Raw genomic sequence first — 19971 nt, 5'->3', positions numbered from 1 at the left:
CTGCTTGTACCCTTCAAGCAAAGTCAGCAGTCTTCATCAGTTTCGCTAGCTGTCTGCAGGAACTGAGGATGGCCTTAGAACTAAAGTAACAGGCATCATTGGTGCCAACATGTTCCACAACTTGCAAATGATTGCACCCTCCAACCTCGTAGCTGCAGGCAGGACTTCCTTCACACCCCACCTTCTCCCCCCCCCCCCCCCCCCCCTCCCCAACTGCCTGTGGCAGGTATATTGAGCACATATTGGCTTTCTCTCCAGCCTTGGCATATCATCAAAACCATTCCGTAAATCAAGAAGACATTTCACTTACATCATTGTGCAACATGTACTGATATAATGAAAACAAAATTTCTTTGTTATCAACACTAGCTCTGTGTGAGGTCAAGAAATTTTCTCGTTTTGCTCATACTGGTTCTTTTTTGGCACTTCCTTGTGGCTGTCAGAATTATTTTGTTTATAAGGTTTATTAAATATTTTCAGACCTGTAACAGTGAGTCATTCTCTGCACTTTTGTTGTAGTTAACTGCTAGATGACACCATTCTCACTGCTAGATGGAGCCATTCCCTCTGTTTAATTCAGATTTAAACAGTACATCAGTCCACAATTAGTTGTGAAGTAAACATGACTATGGCTCTCTCCACTTGTGCCAGTGAAAAACAGTTTGTTGTAATCTGCTCTTTTTTTGGTTTGAGTAACACTAATAAAAATCCATAGAACACTTTCAGCACTATATGAGGGCAGCATTTTACCATGGGCAAATGGATTGCCAGAGCATTTAACAGTGCACAAGCAGTGGACAGGCTTGAAGAACAATGAAACAGCAGGGTCCATCCACGTTCATTGCTAATGCCATCATTGAACAAGGCTGATTGACTGATAAGTGACTGTCAGTGAAGTCACAAACCATGTGGGCATTGGTCATGGTTCTTCATGGGAAATAATGCATAATAGATGTAGCTTTCATAAGGTTTGTGTGATATTGGTGCCAAACTAACTAAGGGGAGAGCACAAGAGCAACTGATTGAGTATATATCAGAGCCCGTGGGACTGATAAACTAATGTACATGAAATTTTTCAGGAATTAATCATCACTAACATTAAAATATGATTATTACAACTGAGACTGTTATAATAAATATTTTAAAATTTTGGACACTTGGAGAATCTCTCATGACAGTATGTCATCCAGTATTAATGTACTATAGATTCATCACTTCCAACTAGAAATCAAATACCTGATGACAAAATAGCAACATCTTCATTGGCATATCATTAGTTTGTTTCACTCAAATTCATGTTAAAGAGGTCAACAGTTTGCATCCAGTCGAGAGGCAAAGGAAGTGGTGCATACATGACTTGTTGCTCAACTGAATACTATTTTTTGTTCCTTAGGTCATTAGAAAACTTGTGCAGTGATGGACAAAGTGCCTCAAAGATCTGGATGAATTCCGGGTGATCAAAAAGTCAGTATAAATTTAAAAACTTAATAAACCACGAAATAATGTAGAATGGAGAGGTAAAAATTGACACACATGCTTGGAATGACATGGGGTTTTATTTAAAAAAAAAAAAAAAAGCTCACAAAATGTCCAACAGATGGCGCTGGACAGCAAAATGTCAGTGACTGTGCATGACAATCGCGTATAAAAGGAGCTGTAATTATAGAGAGAATCAGATGCGCCAGCAGTCGCAGCATGTTGACGTTATCTGAAAAGGAGCTTTTAGTGAAGCTGTGTTATCAGAATGGGGAATGTGCTAGTTCAGCGTTACAATCCTATTGCCATAGGAAGATGATTCGAACGGGTAAAGTTCCGTTGACAAATGCAGATGTGGCGAGAATGATTTCGAAGTTCGAAGGCATGAGTTGTTTATACGATAGGCCCCATAGTGGCCGACCGAGCACAATGCTTAATGCTGCTGAGACAGTTCAGGAAGAAATGGAGACTGTAGTGGATTCATCTATGCACGGGGAAGTCAGCGCTCGTGCAGTCGCACGTCACACCGGCATTCCATACACTATTGTTTGGTTGGCACTTAGGCATACCCTCCGATGCTACCCGTACAAAATTCGCACGTCACACCGGCATTCCATACACTATTGTTTGGTTGGCACTTAGGCATACCCTCCGATGCTACCCGTACAAAATCCATCGGCATCATGAACTGTTACCTGGCGATTTAGTTAAGCGGAGGGCATTTGTGGTGTGGGCGTTTCAAAAGATGGCGGAAGATGACGATTGATTGAGTAACGTGTTGTGGACCGACGAAGCTCATTTCGTGCTCCGAGGGTCTGTCAACACCCACAACTGCAGAATTTGGGCTACCGAAAATCCTAGATCTGTCGTGGAAACTCCATTGCACGACGAGAAAGTCACGGTATGGGTTGGATTTACCACATCCACCGTTATCGGGCATTTTTTCTTCGAGGAAATGCGTGATTCTGGTTTTGTAACTGCTACCATGATGGGTGAGAGGTACACCGATATGTTACAGAATCGCATCATCCCCAGCCTGGCTGATAAACACCTGCTGGAACGTATAATGTTTATGCATGATGGCACTCCACCCCATATTGCTAGACGCATAAAAGATCTCTTGCACGCGTCGTTTGGTGATGATCGTGTGCTCAGCCGCCACTTTCGTCATGCTTGGCCTCCCAGGTCCCCAGACCTCAGTCCGTGCGATTATTGGCTTTGGCGTTACCTGAAGAAGCAAGTGTATCGTGATCGACCAACATCTCTAGGGATGCTGAAAGACAACATCCGACGCCAATGCCTCACCATAACTCCGGACATGCTTTACAGTGCTGTTCACAACACGTCAGAGGTGGTGGTTCAGATTGCTGTACACACTGGTACCTCTAATACCAAGTAGCCCGTCCTCTTGCATTGATGCATGCCTGTATTCATCATGGCATACTATCTGCAAGTTCATCAAGGCACGGTTGGTCCAGACTGTCCCAATCAATGGTGATTCAGTGTAGATCCCTCAGAGTGTTTGGTGGGTCATGTCGTCCATAAACAGCCCTTTTCAATCTATCCCAATGTGTTTGGAAGGGTTCATGTCTGGAGAACATGTTGGCCACTCTAGTCGAGCGATGTTGGTATCCTGAGGGAAGTCATTCACAAGATATGCATGATGGGGGCGTGAATTACCATCCATGAAGACGAATGCCTTGCCAATATGCTGCCGATATTGTTGCACTATTGGTTGGAGGATGGCCGTTATGGCACCTTCCATGATGACTAGCGGTGCACGTCGGCCACACATAATGCCACCCCAAAACACCAGGGAACCTCCTCCTTGCTGCACTCGCTGGACAGTGTGTCTAAGGCATTCAGTCTGACCGGGTTGCCTCCAAACACGTCTCCAACTATTGTCTGGTTGAAGGCATATGCAACATTCATTGCCGAAGAGAACGTGATGCCAGTCCTGATCAGTCCATTCGGCATGTTGTTGGGCCGATCTGTACTGTGCTGCATGGTGTTGTGGTTGCAAAGATGGACCTCGCTGTGGACATTGAGAGTGAAGCTGTGCATCATACAGCCTATTGTGCACAGTTTGAGTCGTAACACGACATTCTGTGGTTGCACGAAATGCATTATTCAACATGGTGGCATTGCTGTCAGGGTTCCTCCAAGCCATAATCCATAGGTAGCAGTTATTCACTGCAGTAGTAGCCCTTGGGCAGCCTGAGCGAGGCTTGTCATAGGCAGTTCCTGTCTCTCTGTATCTCCTCCATGTACAAATAACATTGCTTTGGTTCACTCCGTGACACCTGGACACTTCCCTTGTTGAGAGCCCTTCCTGACACAGAGTAACAATGCATAAGTGATCAAACCACAGTATTGACCGTCTCGGCATGGTTGAACTACAGACAACACAAGCTGTGTACCTCTTTCCTGGTCGAATGACTGGAACTGATTGGCTGTTTGACACTCTCCGTCTAATAGGCACTGCTCCATGCATGGTTGTTTACATCTAAACTGTCAAAGGGACTGTGTCTGTGATAACTGGGGTGATGCAAAACTTTTTTGATGTGTATAAAAGCTGTTTTTAGATACTTAGTGACTTACTTTTGTAAGTTCTGTTATTCTGCTATATTTGTGCTTAGTCTCATCTCTCAAAGATTGTTGGCAATGTGCCTCATAGTTTAATTCTTTATGACAATAGTTTCATTGAGAGTTGTGGGAATTATATTTGGGAATCTGGTAGCAGCAGTGCACAGAAATGCAGGCTAGTTTTTAGAATTTTCAAAACATTTTATACTGTTTTTTACTGAAAAGGAAGAAGGAATAAAGTGAAGAAGAGAAAATTGAAATGATAAAAATGTTAGTGACGTAAATGGTTAGCTTGTTGGTTTCTAGGTGAATTATTCTCTGTTTTAGTTACTTTTGTTTACCATTTCTTTTCCCTTTTCATTTTTCTTGGATTTAGTTTCCCTTGTTTTTTAGTATTTTATCCATCTTTAACAACAGGAGTCCTTCTATAATGAAATAATAGGCAACCAGTTGCATATAAGAAATTTAATTTCTTGGCTGGTTTTGGGCACTTAGTGCCCCTCTTCGGAAGGTCCAGTCACATGTTCCAGCCTCACAATGCACTCCACACTTTGTTTTTGCTGACAGGTTCCCTACTTTGTTATGTTGCCTCTAAGAACAAATTGCTATTTGGAAGACAGTTAAATGTACTTTCATGCTGCATGTTCTTATTAGCCCTTTGCTTTTTCATTTGTTAGAGATTACAGTATTCGGTAAAATATTGTCAACTGCCACTTCAGACTTTTCTTGTAATAAAAAAGGTAAGGCTGACCTACACTCAGATATTGAAGTGCTCTCCAGAGTGCTTTACAAGGCATTATCTGATGGGAGATATATCCTGGGAACTGGCTCACACAACAACTTATATGGCAGTGTACACACCAGCTTTATTTTTTATTCATATACAATGGACTGACAAATGTGAACATCATATCAATAAACAAAAAATAATCTCAGGGACAAAGGGAGACTGAACATTTGGCCTAGGATTTGTGATATGACCATTATGCGGAAAAACATTTCTTTGTAAGGGAAACGGTGAATCGTGTGCTTTGAATAAAAACCCTTCTATAATTTATCAAAAGGTTTAGACTCAGGGATATAATGTTTGGTTAGTACTAATGTGGCCAGTAACACATCAAAAGAGGGTGTGAGAACTGTGGTAATCAAAACAGAAACTAAAAGATGAAAGGGTGCTGGCCAGTGAAGTTTGTTGATGCAAATTAGCACAATTAAATTTAGTTATATAATTTGTAAGACATGTAGGTAGTATAATTTGTATATATTTGTTACATTCATACATATCATTTACAGCATATGTTGGTACACATTTTCCCACCATCGAGCGCAGCAAAGTGAAGCAGGTACTGGCATACAAGTGTAAAGAAAGTGCTGCTGCGCTGAGGGTACGTGGATCTAAACTCCTTGGACTCAAGTAAGCATCTAGTTTTAGTGTTTAATATATTAAGAACAGAAGTAGTTTCCAGGCTCTTGTTAGATATCTTGAGTTTGTTCTGCTTTGTTCACTCTTTTACAATAATTATGCTAACCATATGTCCCACACAACTGTTCCATTCCATTCTTTATATTAATATCTGGCTGAGGCTCATGACCCACATCTGATCCGTGATCCAAAGCTCCCACCTTCTTTTAACGGTGACAGGTGGAAAAGAGGTTTCTTCAAAGGTAGCTGTACAGTGTATGAAGACTGTAGGTCTGACTGTAGGACTGAAGCGGTACCATTCAAGAGGAGGTTTAACTTCAAGAAGGCTGACTGGCAGACGTTCAGTGAAGAGCTTGACTCAAAAGTGATAAATATTCCACCACAACCTGAATTGTATGAAACCTTCATCAAATGTGTCCAACAAGTTTCGAGGAAAACTTCCGAGAGGATGCAGAACTCAGTATGTTCCAGGCATGTCCAGTGATGACAAACTTTTGTTAGAAAGATACCAAACTCTCTATAAAGAGGATCCATTTGCAGAAGAAATGATCCAAGCTGGTGAAATATTGCTGCAAGCCATTTCAGCAACTCGCAAGGCCAAGTAGAGTAACCTGGTAGAGAACTTCGACATGAAGCTGAACAGTAGACAAGCCTGGAAACTGCTTAAAAACCTGAGAGGCGACTCTGTAATATCACAAGACAATTTTACGAGTGTGATTCCTGATACAGTGGCAACCCAGCTCGTGCGGATTGGCAAAATAAAAGGAAGGATGCCCAAAGACTCTCTTCTGCATGATCCAGAAACAGATTATTATTTTCTTAGGGCTCCCTTCTCCATGGCTGAATTTGAAGCTGCCATCTCCAGTTTGAAGATGCATAAGGCTGCAGGTGTCGATGACCTTACAATTGGACAGATAAAGAACTTCAGCTGTAAAACGATAGAGTGGCTACTAAGCCTAATGAACACATGTTTTGCCAAGCTACACATCCCCAAAATGTGGTGGAAGTCTCGAGTCATTGCAATACTTAAGCTTGGGAAGGAACAAAACAATCCAAAAAATTTTCGACCTATCTCCCTTTTATGCCATGCCTTCAAGATATTAGAATGGCTGGTACTTAACCGAATCAGTGCCACCCTCAAAGTGAAGTTTATCCCACAACAAGCAGGCTTTTGTGTTGGCGAATCATGCTGCAGTCAGATCTTGAATCTAACCCAGCACATCGAGGATGGTTTTGAGTGTGGTGAGATTACTGGAGTCGCTTTTGTTGATCTAACAGCTGCATACGACACTGTGAATCATAGGAAACTGTTAAAGAAAGTGTATTACCTTACTAAGGACTACCAACTAACACCCCTTATTAGCACATTCCTTCAGAACAGTAGATTCCAAGTTTTATTACAGGGTAAGAGGCAAACACAGAAGAATGGTCTCCCCCAAGGCAGTGTGCTTGCTCCAGCACTGTGCAATATCTGCACAAATGATCAGCCAATACCAGCAAGTACTAGGCTCTTCATCTATGCTGATGGCACAGCAGTAACTGTTCAGGGGCAAACCTTTAAAGAAGTAGAGGGAAAACTGCCTCGAGCAAAGGATGAACACTCCAAGTACTATGATGCCAACCACCTGAAGCCCAATCCCAGTAAAACTCAAGTGATCACCTTCCATTTATGAAACAGGGAAGTGCAGCAAAAGCTGGACATCAGATGGTGAGGAGAGCAACTGAAATATTACCTGACACCAGTCTACCTAGGTGTCACACTGGACAGGGCTCTAACATACGGGCAGAAATGTCTAAACGTGAAACAGAAAGCTATTGCTCGCATGGGATACTTAAGAAGCTGTTTGGCAGCAGCAGGGAAGCCAGTCCACACCTCCTAAGGACTTATGCACTTGCGCTTTGTGTATCAGCCGCTGAGTATGCCGCTCCTGTGTGGATCACTTCAGCTCATGCTAAGCAAGTCAATATTGCGGTCAACGATACAGCAAGGATCATCTCGGGATGCTTGAAGCCAACTTCATTTTAGAAATTGTATCTGATTGTTGGAATAACCCCACCCAACATACGGAGGGCCATTGCTGAAGACAATGAGAGAACAAAGCAGGAGAATGACCGTCAACATCCTCTGTATGGTCATCAGGCAGCAAGATCCCACCTTAAATCTCGCAAGAGTTTCCTTGCTAGGACTTTGCCAATGAAGGGAGCACCAGTGACATTTCGTCTTGCAACATGGAAGAGCTCACTGCCTGTAGACATCTCTCCAAAAGAAGAACTAGCTCCTGGCACAAACCTACAATACCCTGTATGGAGATCCCTCAACTGCCCAAGAGTTACCATCCCCTGACCAACCTGAAGAAATGAGGAATCCTTCCAGCGAGTGCTGACACCTTTTGCAACTGTGGGGCTGAAGAAGATCCAAGCTCCTACTTGTATGCCCCCTCCTGGACAACCCATGCACAATACAAGATGTTTACAAAGGAAATGACAAAGGTATCACAGCTGCTATTTTTTGGAAAAGCTAACTGGACACACAAATGAATGATGAATAGAGTTAAGAAAATGAAGATCTGATATGCTTGTGGCATAGGAATAAGTTATTTATTAATACTTGACTTCAAAATATTGAAAGGTCTTCAGTATTCCATTGAGGAAAACGTGGTCATTGCAAAATGCGGGATGGAATGTGGTATGTATTTGATGGGTACTACTAAGTAGACAGAAACAGAACTGAAAAGCAGGCAGTCCCATAGGAAGGATGAGGGGTTTATTAAGATGATCCTACTGGTATCTGTGAATCAAAGAATAAGCACTAGCATGTGATCTATTTCTGAACTCTTTTCTGTTTAAACAACTACTGTTTCTGTTTCCCAATCAAATATTAGTAATTTTACAATAAATATCCATTTCTTAAACAGGTGACAGAGTTTGTAAAACATTATAACACACCTTGTATTATGTTCTGTTCTGTTTAACATAATTTTCTATTTCATGGAGTGGATTGCATCCTCCTCCTCCTCCTCCTCCTCCTACTACTACTACTACTACTACTACTACGCCATGGAAGAGTTCCTTTTTGTTGACAAAGTCTTCAACTTTGATGAGAAAGTAGTTCCCTAACTGTATTAATGTACCCTTTGCAGACCTCATCTTTCACCAACCATATAAACAATTATTTTGGAGGGCACAAGGACTGTTATAAGTTTAATCATTGAAGTCTGTTACTATTGTCAACTGTTGATGGGCTTTTACTCTAAAGCAAAAGTTCTACCTTTTACATATGAACATATTTAAGGTCATTTAACAGAGTAAACAAATACAGCACCATTCTTACTTGTCTTCCATGCTATGCTGAAATTTCTTTAGTTTCTTTGAATGAAGATAGTAGCTGGAGAACTAGTACTGTTCTGTGGATAATGTGTTGTCATTGCAAATACAAAAATGTTTGCAAGAAGTGGATTGTAAGGTCCTGTAGCTTAAGCATTTAATATCACTGGAGGATACCAACTCAGTTAAGTGTTGGAAGGCTATGATTTGATAGATAATTCATAAGCATTATGGATATTAACAGGACTCTGTAAGAAAACTCAGTCATCAAAACTAACATGTGGCTCTCAGTAGAAGTAGTTTCCACTATAATGTTTTAATAGTGTGGTAGATTGCAGATATACTAATCAAAGCCTTCATCTGAATTAATGACTGCCCATATTTGTATCTTTGAAGTTACATTTAATGACAGTGTACCATGTAACAGTGTTTGGCAGGCCCCAATTGAACAGTCTGTAATAGACTACCAGTACAAAGAACACACCTAATGCCCCCCACCCCTCTGAGTCCACCCTGTCTCCTTTTGCTCTTCAGTTTATTAATCTCACATCAGAAAAAGTACCACTTCATAAATGGCTCAAGGCTCTTCAATCAGTTTTACTGAATTAGCAAGAGATCATCCATTAACAAGTATTCCAGTATTTTGGAACACAAATTGCACACTTTATTTGTTAATTAAGAGAAACTGAAGGTGTGTGTGTAATAGAACTCACCAAAGTATATGCCAATGTCACTGAACAATACTTTTTTCTGAAATTGCTTACATCTTACAAAACAAAACACACTCTTCTCACCATTTTTACTAAAGGTATGGAAGTTATGTTAGTGGTATTGGAAACTTCAGTTAAGCATATGTTTCTTTTATAAATAGTTTATTTAAATACGAATGAAGTATCAAAATGCATAAAAATAATTTGCTGTACTTGTCCCCAAGCATGAGAGGAGGTTTTTAAGTACTTCATCTGTGAATATTGCCTGTAGGTATCCAATAATGTGATATTCAGACAGTTTCAGTTTCTCATATGAATCCTAGAGTATTCGTCTGAAACAGTGTCAACTGGAGTTTTTCTTTGTTTCAGTGAACTTCAAGACCAGTAGCATCTGTCTGCACTCAAACCTGGATACTATGATAACATTTATAGTCTATAAACAATAGCAGGCCTTTGTAACAGCTATCATTAATCACAACTCTACGAGGTGTTTTGTTCTGAGATTCTGTAAAATATGATACTTGAACTTGGTTCATTTGCACCTATTTTAAGTTGTTAACATTGTTTTATATTAGACTATTTGAGCAGTTACACTGCATTTATCATTTTTTATTCTGTCTAGTTTGTGTTTAATTATCTCTCTAGCTATTTGGCCATGTCTGTTTTCAACATGCATTATGTCACTGTGGATGTACCAGGCACATCCCAGTCTGTATTATGTGACAAATTTAATATTATTTGCCTTCTGAGACTGGAGAGAACAGGTTTTTAATATAGATATGTAATGTGCGTTAATGTAGCAACAATTATGAACATCAGAAAGATCTCAATGTTGCTACACTGGAAATGAGTTTTGTGGCTCAAATTAAATAATAATAGTAATAATAATAATAATAATAATCATATGAAATGTGCCTTACTGAACTGTCTTTTCCCTGAGTAGCAGGGCTCAAGTTGATTAAAACATTCCATCATGTTTTTATATCTGAATAATACTGGTAGCTATCACATGATCATAAATTGAGGTATGATGAAATGTTTTTGCTCTGTAGTTAGAACTTTTTGTTAACTTCTGATACATTTCTACTTTTTTAATGGGAAAAAGTTGGAAAACTCTATGTTTTAGTGTGTAGGCACTATTTAGCATGTCCTGTTGTATTTGGATCCATCGTTGTAGCGACAGTATGTTAGTAGGTGATTGTAGTACTTAATCTGGAGCAGTTCATTTCTGAATGAAAATAACCTGTTCAGCTGCTATATGATGCCAGTATAAAGGAAGTAATTTTAAGTTTTCAGATGTCTGCATGCTGATTCTTTTATTGTGAAAAAAAACACAGTGCATTGATAAAATAAAAGAGAAAGCTTATTTGAATTGCCATTGGCTTATCTTCCTAAGTTATTGGGAGATCCCTATTCAGATAAGGCACCATACATATTTCGTTGGAAGTGTTTCGTATTGGTCATATATTCCCTGTGTGAGACCTTATATACATCTTAAATATAATGTTCTTTGCATTCCATTTGTATCTATCAGACTGAGTGAAACGTTATAAAGGTTCTTGAGTTGTGTAGTTGCTATTGTTTGTATACATATAGGATTGTCACACTTCATTTGTGAGTACTATGTTGACTGGGAAGAAGTTAGTTGACAAGCATAAACCTCAAGATAGTACTGACTGATCAGTAATTTTTTGCATTTGTTTCTGCTTGGGAACACCTCCATTATTTTAATGTTTTAAGATACCAGTTTTATTGATTAATGTTAGATTTCAACATTCCTCTTTTACTGGCAGAAGTTCAGATGTGCATGTTTCATATTGGTGTGGTTTAACACTGTCATTGTGGAGTATTTATATCGAATAGTAGCAATGTCAACTCTTCTCTATAAGAATTAAATCTGAATATGAAAGACAAGTGTTAAAAGTCAGCTTGAGGTCAGACAGTTGAAGGTACTGGGAGATATTAAAGACCATAGATATGGACTGTATCCATGAATAAAGAGAGCTCAAGCAACAGGCTGGGGTATAGTAGTTGGCATGATGAGGCATGTGAGTATAACTTGAGGAAAAATGACGGTAGCGATGACAAATCTAGAGCAGTAGAATGCTTGCAGTAGTAGGCATGATGGGGCATGTGGTTTAACTTGAGGAAAAAAAAAATGACAGTAGCAGTGACAAATCCAGAGCTGTAGAATGCTTGCAGAGTCTTCAAGCCTTCATAAAACTCACTCTTCAGGCTCACTCAGACTAGACTGCAATTCATGAGTACAATGAACCTATGCACAATGTGGCCATACAGCTCTGTGATTTGTTAGTCCCAGTATTCTGTTAGGCAAGAAAATGAATCTATGTATATCGTATAATCACTGTGAAGGGAAAGATAAACCAGAAGTTTGAAGAATGTAAACGCAGGTGTTCTTTGCCACTTATCCATAATTCCACCACCATGCTAGATCCACTCCACCCACACACACACACACACACACACACACACACACACACACACTCTCTCTCTCTCTCTCTCTCTCTCTCTCTCTCTCTCTCTCTCTGTATGTGTGTGTGTGTGTGTGTGTGTGTGTGTGAGTGAGTGAGATATTCTTGTTGCAAGAGCTCCTTACTGGGACTTGGTTATTCGTTGTTACTGTTCATGATTAATGTCATAAATGTTACTATTTGCTGCTCACCAAATAGTATTTATACAGGTCCAAGATGACAAATGCCGTTGGGTTTTCCTATCTGATAATACTCTGATAATACTGAGCAAGATGACACAGTTGTTAAGATTTAGGACTCATATTCAATTCATCTTGCCATGCAGATGAAAATTTTTGCACAGTTTCCTTCAATCAGTTAATACCTTGGTGGTTCACTGCGAATATCCAATATCCTTGTTCACCAATGTCCTATTTCATCTTGTTCTCCTTTTCTCTTTAATGATGGTGTAGTTGGCTGGATGCTACACCCTTACCTTCTCCTCTTTTTTGTTTACTGTATACATATCACACAGTGAAGACCAATAACACAATTTTTCATTGTTTGATGTAAATTTTCAGCTTCTTCGGTAATGTAAGTGTTCATTTATTTCATACAATTTGCATTTAGTAGCCAGGTGAAAAAAATTTTCAGCCAGGATCAGCTTTTCTTTTGTAGTCAATGTATGTGGGATATTCAATAATTGATACAAAGTGTTGAGAAAAAAGGAGAATAAAAATGTATTCAATGGCAGTTAAATTTGTGCTTCATTTGAATATAATCTCCACCAGTCTTAAGACATTTTACATTTTTCCCACAGCTCTGTTGCCTTTCTAATTCCAGTAGTGAAGAATATTGACCTTAATATCTGAGTCTTTTATGTGCAGCTCATCTGACAGCTTTGCTGTCTTCTAACTTGGTACTGTGTAAAACTGTTTTAATGGTCAGATCAGATGAAAATTGGATCAGTTAGAGGCCAGGATTGTATGATGTATGTGGCAACATCTGCCAATTCAAATTTTCTGTCCTCGTTTTCAGGGAATTTTAGGAATGGTCATTATCATGCAGCAATTTTATGAGTTTGTAATTCCTGCCACCACCTTTTACATATTATAGTAATAGAAATTCTTCTATGGGATAGAAAGAGTTGTCAAGGAGAAACTTTCTCAGTTTATTTTCATTTTACTTTGTTGTTCGTCAGATATTTTATATCACTCGGTAAGTGATCAAAAATTGTTGTTGCAGTATTGTGCACCACTTTCTGTGCTAAAGACAACCTTAATGTGGAGTAATGAATGTCATTATTTCTTCTAGTGTTGCAATTATGTACATCATTGATCCTTTGGAAATGTAGTGGGGTGTTTACAAGAAATTGCAGTAGGGAATAAATATACTGTAAAACTATTGTCTGTATGCCAATCTCCTTAAACATATATGTACAAGATGGCCATGGGCGAGCATCTCATTTTATTCTTACAGCACATTTATGGACAATTAAAACCTTTGTTAAAGACGAGTTACCCCAGAACATTATTCCATATGACATTATTGAATGAAAATATGCAAAATATTTCAATTTACTGATTTGTGTCTCCCCAAGAAGCATTAGTGGGCAAGTCAAAATGATTCCATTGAAGTTTCTTCTGTTTGAATTCAGGGTAACAGAGGAAATTCCAAATGCGACCTCAGGCTGTAACACACCAGAAAGTCTGTTGTTTGAGTGCGTAACAAATGCAAGCATGAATGTCTTTTGAACTCGAGTCAGTTGTCTTGGACCCATCTTGAACATGATTAATTATAATTATGTTTATCATGAATGACTAATAATAATCAGTAGTTTTCTCAGTAACTCATTGTCCCTCATATGTCACAAGAGACAGTCGTTTGTGTGTCTCATATGACTATTATTTCCATTATTAGCATAGGGTATGAGGAAACAGTTGACCTCTTCTCAAGCACATTTAACTTACTGACCTTGATAACATTTAGGCTTCATGTAAGCTGCTGCTGTTAAGTTATTTAACTCTGATATTAATTACACTAATTTAAAATTGTAGAAAATGGGACATCTAACAGTAACTAGTGCACAGTGGCGGATATAAATCTAATGGCAACCACTTCTTCACCATCTGGCCAGTGCCAAATTAGAAATTTCCATTATTTCAAGCCCCAAACTACAATACTTATGGGCATAGCAGGTTAATGTGTGTCAAATCCCACTACCTGTAGTCGAAACTGAATTTTTTATTTCTTTAGAGGGAAAGAAGTAGACCAAGGTAGTGCTGCACCAAAACAATAGATTTTTCTCTGGTATCAAACTGCATGTTACACTTCTGCACATCATATACATAACTTTTTGTAATGAACGTCTTTTAAGACAAAATGCCATTACAATAGAATTATTATTATTATTTTTAGTGCACCAGTTTTCAGCTGTATGTACATTTCAGATGTGGTTTAGTAATTACACTCGTGAATCTTCAATTACAGCTAAACTAATGTGATTTAAATTATATTTCTGAACACTTTAATCTTGTTGTGTTAATCTGTGCTGCATTTTCTTTAGCTAAATATCACGTACCGCATTTCCATCAGTAGTTTGTATCCTACAATTTGGTTTTATCTTAGTTATCCTATATTTGTTTATTTTGTTTCGTTTCGATTTGAGAATATTAATCCTCCATTATACGTATCATGTGTCTGTCATGCAATTTTTGCAGAAAAATGTGAAGTTTATAAATGTATGTTTATTTTGCTTTTATTAGACTCAGTGCTGAAATGAGGGTACTGTAGGTAGGTTAAGTTGTTACAGTCATTAAAAGTTTCCTATTTGGCTACATACCATGTTGGTGCCTGACTGCCACTAAATTAGTTTTCCTCCCATGATCCTTTTGTAGTCTTCAAGGAAGTCTAGAGTGTTTTGGAATAAAATGTGTCAGGTTTCTTGCCAGATTTGCTGCAGAATACCACAAGAATTCCACTGTAAATATTCCAGTCAACTAAAAATTTTTTTTACTTGGAGAGTTTTGTAAGAATAACTTAATCTGAAATTAATGCTGTAGGAAAAGATAGGTTGCTATTTACTGTAAAGAAGATATGATAAGTTGTAGACAGGGACAATTAAAAGACATTTACTCGGGCAGGCCGAGTGCCAGATATGGTAATCATGTGTGCATGAAGTGTACCTGCTTGTGTGTATGAATGGTGTGTTCCTCTTTTGTTGACGAAGGCTGTGGCCAAAAGCATTATGTAAGGGTCTTTTAATTGTGCCTATCTGCAACTTAACATGTGTTCTTTAAGGTACGTAGCAATCTATCTTTCCCTACATTGTTGGTATTTCTACCTGGAGTTTCCGTTGTTTAGTCTGAAATTAACTACCCTCATTTCAGTATTTGCACTTGGAAATACTTGTCTGTATATAGTAAGTTACTGTTCTTTTTCTTGTGCCTTTGTCTTGCATCTATACATAGTCAGCATGGTTATAAATGGATTTTGGAGGGTTAATTTTAAGGGGTGGCTTAATGCCCTTTCTGTTGCCACTCGTTACCCCCAGGACAGTGTGTGTGTACACCAACTGTCTGTGTGTGGTGTTAATCTTGTGAAAGTTTTTGAATCATAAAACTGAGGTGGGATTTTGGTGACCAGCCCAGTATTCACTTAGGCTGATGTGGTAAACTGCCTAAAAACAATATCCAGGCTTGCCGGCATACCGACCAAAGTCCTTAATCCACCAAGCAGATTCGATCTGGTGCCAGCATATGTGACCGTCCCAGAAGCAGCACTTAAAGATGCACTGCTCTCTGTGCGGTTTGTATTGTAAATTCTTCATTCACAATTTTATGTTTATCTGACTTTTTGAGGCTGGTTTTTGGCGCATCTCACCTTTTCATTCTCATTGCCTTTGTGGTTTCTCCTTCATCCTTATTTTACCCAGCTCCCACATTTGTTTCATGTTTTCCATATTTGTCTTTTGCACATTTTGTGTGTCTGAATTTCAAGGAGTACTATTAAAAGATGGTATCAGTAGTCACATAATAGCATCATCGGTTAACCATTGCTCCGTTTAATCAAGCCATGAACACACTTCTCAGATATTTCAGCACTATTTCCTTTTAGGCTGTTCAGTTATTAGTCTTTCCTGTCTCTTAATTACTGTTGTTACTTATATTTGATCAGATTTTATACACAATTCATCAGTTATTTCCACAGGCTAGCTTAACATATCAGTTCATCAGGGGTTTACTTTGTTTGCTCATAAAAAAATGGAAGCTCCAGTGTACTGTAAAAATCAACCAAATATTGATTAACCTCTCTATTCTCATTAAGATCTTCATATCAAGTAGTAAGGAGTAAACCATATTGTATCAAGAAATAATTTTCCTACAAAACTTTTGAATCATGGAATTGGAATTAGTTTTGAGCTAATGAGATAAAACTCTTTATATTAATATTTATTAACAATTTTAACCTGGAATGCTTTTAAGTGGTTTCTGAGTATAGAATGATTGTGCATAAAAATAAAAGTGAGTGTTTTCAAGCAAAGAGTACAATTTGTGTGGTGGGCTTATCTGCCCCTTCCAATGAATAAGACACAGAAATGATTTAGTACACTATTTATGTCTTAAAACTGTAGGTACCATGTGAACTTAATATTTTTTGTGGCATGTAGGAAAAATAAATCTTTTCAAGTTAAGAGTGACACATTTCCTTCAGTCTGTTTGGTGGGCTTAGCTCCTCATTCCAGTGAATAAGACAGATAATAATACATTACATTATTTGTGTACAAAACAAAACTGTGGCACTTTTTAAATATAATTTTATATAACACACTATATTTAAATACCCTAGTTACAGAAAACACTACAATATTTTAGTTGGTGTCTCCTGAGGTTGGCCATTCCAAAATAACAACATAAAAGTCAGACACTTCATTGCTTTCTTAATATCTTCAAGTTTCTTTGCATTATTTGGGACATGGCCTTGTGAATGTGCTCCTGGCATAGACAGTTGGATATTTTGTACTGCTGGCAAGTGAAGTGGAAACACATGTTTACACAATACATCACTCTATGCTCTTGCTATGACTGCTCCTGGGTTTGCTGGGTTTCACTCTGTGAAGGACTCGTAACCTTTTTTCAAACAACATCAAAATTATACAGGACAAATACCTCGTGTATAAACATGAGATCTGCTTCCTTTTCTGCAGAGTGCCGTACTACCACTAACTCAATTTCAGAAAAACTGTGACATAATGCCATTTTCCAATTCCTGACTCAATTTTGTTAGAAGTATATGCAATATGGGAAGAGAAGTAAGTAGTATATGGTTAGAAAAAGACATTTAGTTACATATGTCAAATGAAAGCTTTCTTAGTTTATAGCAGATCTTCATATCTAATTCTGATACCTCTTTGTCATTGCTGGTATTATAACTTCATACTTACTCTCTTTTCAAGTTCTCAAAAACAATGCTGTTGCCCATATCATCTGAGGAACTAAAAGTGACAGATATTAATGCATTACCTCACCTCACTACCCCAAGAATACTTCTGCTGTTGTGTCCAGTGTGTGGCAGGAACAATGGCCACTACAAAGCAATAATTACGTCAATATTAATAGATTTTCTGTAGAGCAGTAAAATACCTATCCTAAATCTGTGTAGTGTTGATCATCATCTTATCGGAATGAGAAAAAATGGAGGGTGGTTTGTGTCATGTATACGTAGTGACAGGAAGACTGAATAACTGTTAACTTTATTGACAACTCAGACTCAAAACTGTTTTCTCATTTACAGAAGTGAAATATTACATTTGTTCAACTCAACTTTACCCGCTGTAGTTGTAGCGTATTGTTTTATCAACTGTTAATCTGACTGCAGGATACAAATGTGCACTTTGTCCCTTACTTGTTCAATAATAATAATGATAATAATAATAATAATTTCAAGTGTTTCAATGGCCTGGTGCAAGGCTTTCAGTTAGATGCCACTTCGTCAGTTTGTGTTTCCCTAACCTACCCCATTTATCCAGCCAGGGAAAGGGGACCTATAGTTTAATGTGGAATCCAAACGTGTCATTTCTGGTGACTCCTCACATCATTGAGAGGTGAAGGCTAGGTTAATATGTGGACTGAAAAATCTGTGACCCAACCAAAATTCAATTCCTGCGACCTCATGGTTTCCAGGTACACGCTTTACCACTTGACCACTAGGTCTGACTACTTTTTCAATTATTAGTAAAAAGTGTCTCTAGTTTAATCTGTATTTCATTTCACTCATTGGATTGATATGACTTTGTGTAAGTACATGTGAAGCGGAATGCATACATCTGAAATCATGAGAATGCGTACATCTGAAATCATGAACTACTCCAAAGAGCTCCAGTAATACAGACCAAAACAAATCTGAAATGAGCAATGAAGTACTTTGACAGAATGCTTAAAGGTGTAGATACTCAGTTTTTTTTATGTGTAGCTCATAGTAAGCAAACATACAAAAATTGTGGTGATGGCTTTAAAATGTCTTCCTAGATTTTTGGAAGATCTGATATCCAAGGTGTTGTGCATTTTTTTAGCAATTACTATTTGTGTTTTATATTACATAAGAAATTTATTATTTATTAATGTAATATGTTCTCTTTCTGTGTTTCATATCTGTGGTATCTTTGAAATGTCATGTTCACATTTAGTGTTCAATTCCGTTTTGTAAAGAAACCAAAGGAAAAGTGCAAGTGTTTCGCAATGAATTGTGGGAACTTATGTTTTGCATTTGTTCCTGAGCATTTATGCTTCTCACAATTTGGGGCTGTTGCCATAAAAATATTCATTAGTTACCAGATACTGTACAGGTTAGACCACAATTTTATTGCAAATGGTCTGTTATTTATCATGCATGTCAAGCAGCAGACTTTATTATTTACTGTAGGTTTAGTAGATGAAGAGAACTATGTATATTTAATTTTGCAACCTCTAAGAAATATAATATCTAAGTACTGTATTTGACTCATACCTTTAAAACTTTGAAATCTGAATAAAGTTTTCCAGTTTTTAATATTGTGACATTAAACAATCTTAAACATGTGATCTAAAATTATCAGAAATTTTGAGAATTGTTTAGTAGCACAGTAAATTAATAGACCAGTTTTTCTTTCAAAACATTTTAGTGGTACAATGAATCTTGCTGTTACTAGATGTTATAAACTGTTGACTAAATTGTAGAAAGTATTTCGTATTGTATCATGTTGTATATATTGTTATGTGCTGAAATTAATAAACTTTGTTAAAATACAAGAACTGACAAAAGGGTTAGTGTCTCATTAGTATAGAGTTGAAATATGTGTATTAAACATTCATAGTAATATGTAAATCAGTACATTACTCATGTTAATATGTATATATTACAAAATTTTAACGTAAAATTTCTATTTTGTATGCTTCAATCAGTTTTCATTTATCATTGATGGAAATATATTATGAGATCGCAGCCTGTCTGTAACCTGCATTTTTATTGACTCTTCCATACTAAATGTTTATAGTATGTGAAAAATGAGTGGTGTACATATTGAAATACATCTTAATATATGGCTTTCTTGTAAAAATCCCCATGACAGGTGGTTGTAATCTTAATGTAACTATGGTCTATTTTTATGAGAAATTACTGTACATTATCAGTTCTAATAACATAACTGAATCATGGAGACAAAACATTGAAAGTAATTGTCTTCATTAGTACAATGGCAAGTCAAGAAGTAAGTTCCCTAAGTGTAACTGAATATGCCTCAATAAAGGAAAAAAAGAAATTGCATTTTTATGTTACTTCCACTTTTTTGTTTTTTGTATTACTACAAAAGTTATTTATACATTTGGTATAGTCTAAAGTGGAATTTTGCATTCCAGTAACAAAAACTGGTCCACACTGAGTATAAGAGTATTTGGCCTCTTACCTTGTGACTTGACTAATAACCAAGAATGTTCACAATTCATGT

The 19971-nt window shown here is 37.6% G+C and overlaps 1 protein-coding gene across 4 annotated transcripts in view; it reads left to right on the top strand.

Annotated features, from left to right (window-relative positions):
• The window catches only part of LOC126475985 (protein abrupt-like), a 270298-nt gene that overhangs the window by 201488 nt on the left and 48839 nt on the right, over positions 1 to 19971 (top strand). The window contains exons 9-10 of one of the 4 annotated variants that reach the window (XM_050103507.1): positions 5356 to 5476; positions 9889 to 10333. The exons of 1 other annotated variant lie outside the window; for it this stretch is intronic. In XM_050103507.1, the coding sequence (XP_049959464.1) occupies positions 5356 to 5476; positions 9889 to 9907 (140 nt within the window). In that variant the 3' untranslated portion in view covers positions 9908 to 10333. Of the gene's footprint in view, positions 1 to 5355; positions 5477 to 9888; positions 10334 to 19971 lie in introns of those variants that run through there. 2 more of the 4 variants (XM_050103510.1, XM_050103509.1) reach the window with 2 other exon arrangements.

The sequence above is a fragment of the Schistocerca serialis genome, chromosome 1 (genome assembly GCF_023864345.2).
Source record: "Schistocerca serialis cubense isolate TAMUIC-IGC-003099 chromosome 1, iqSchSeri2.2, whole genome shotgun sequence".
Lineage (NCBI taxonomy): Eukaryota > Metazoa > Arthropoda > Insecta > Orthoptera > Acrididae > Schistocerca > Schistocerca serialis.
This window is presented reverse-complemented; position numbering and strand designations above follow the sequence as displayed.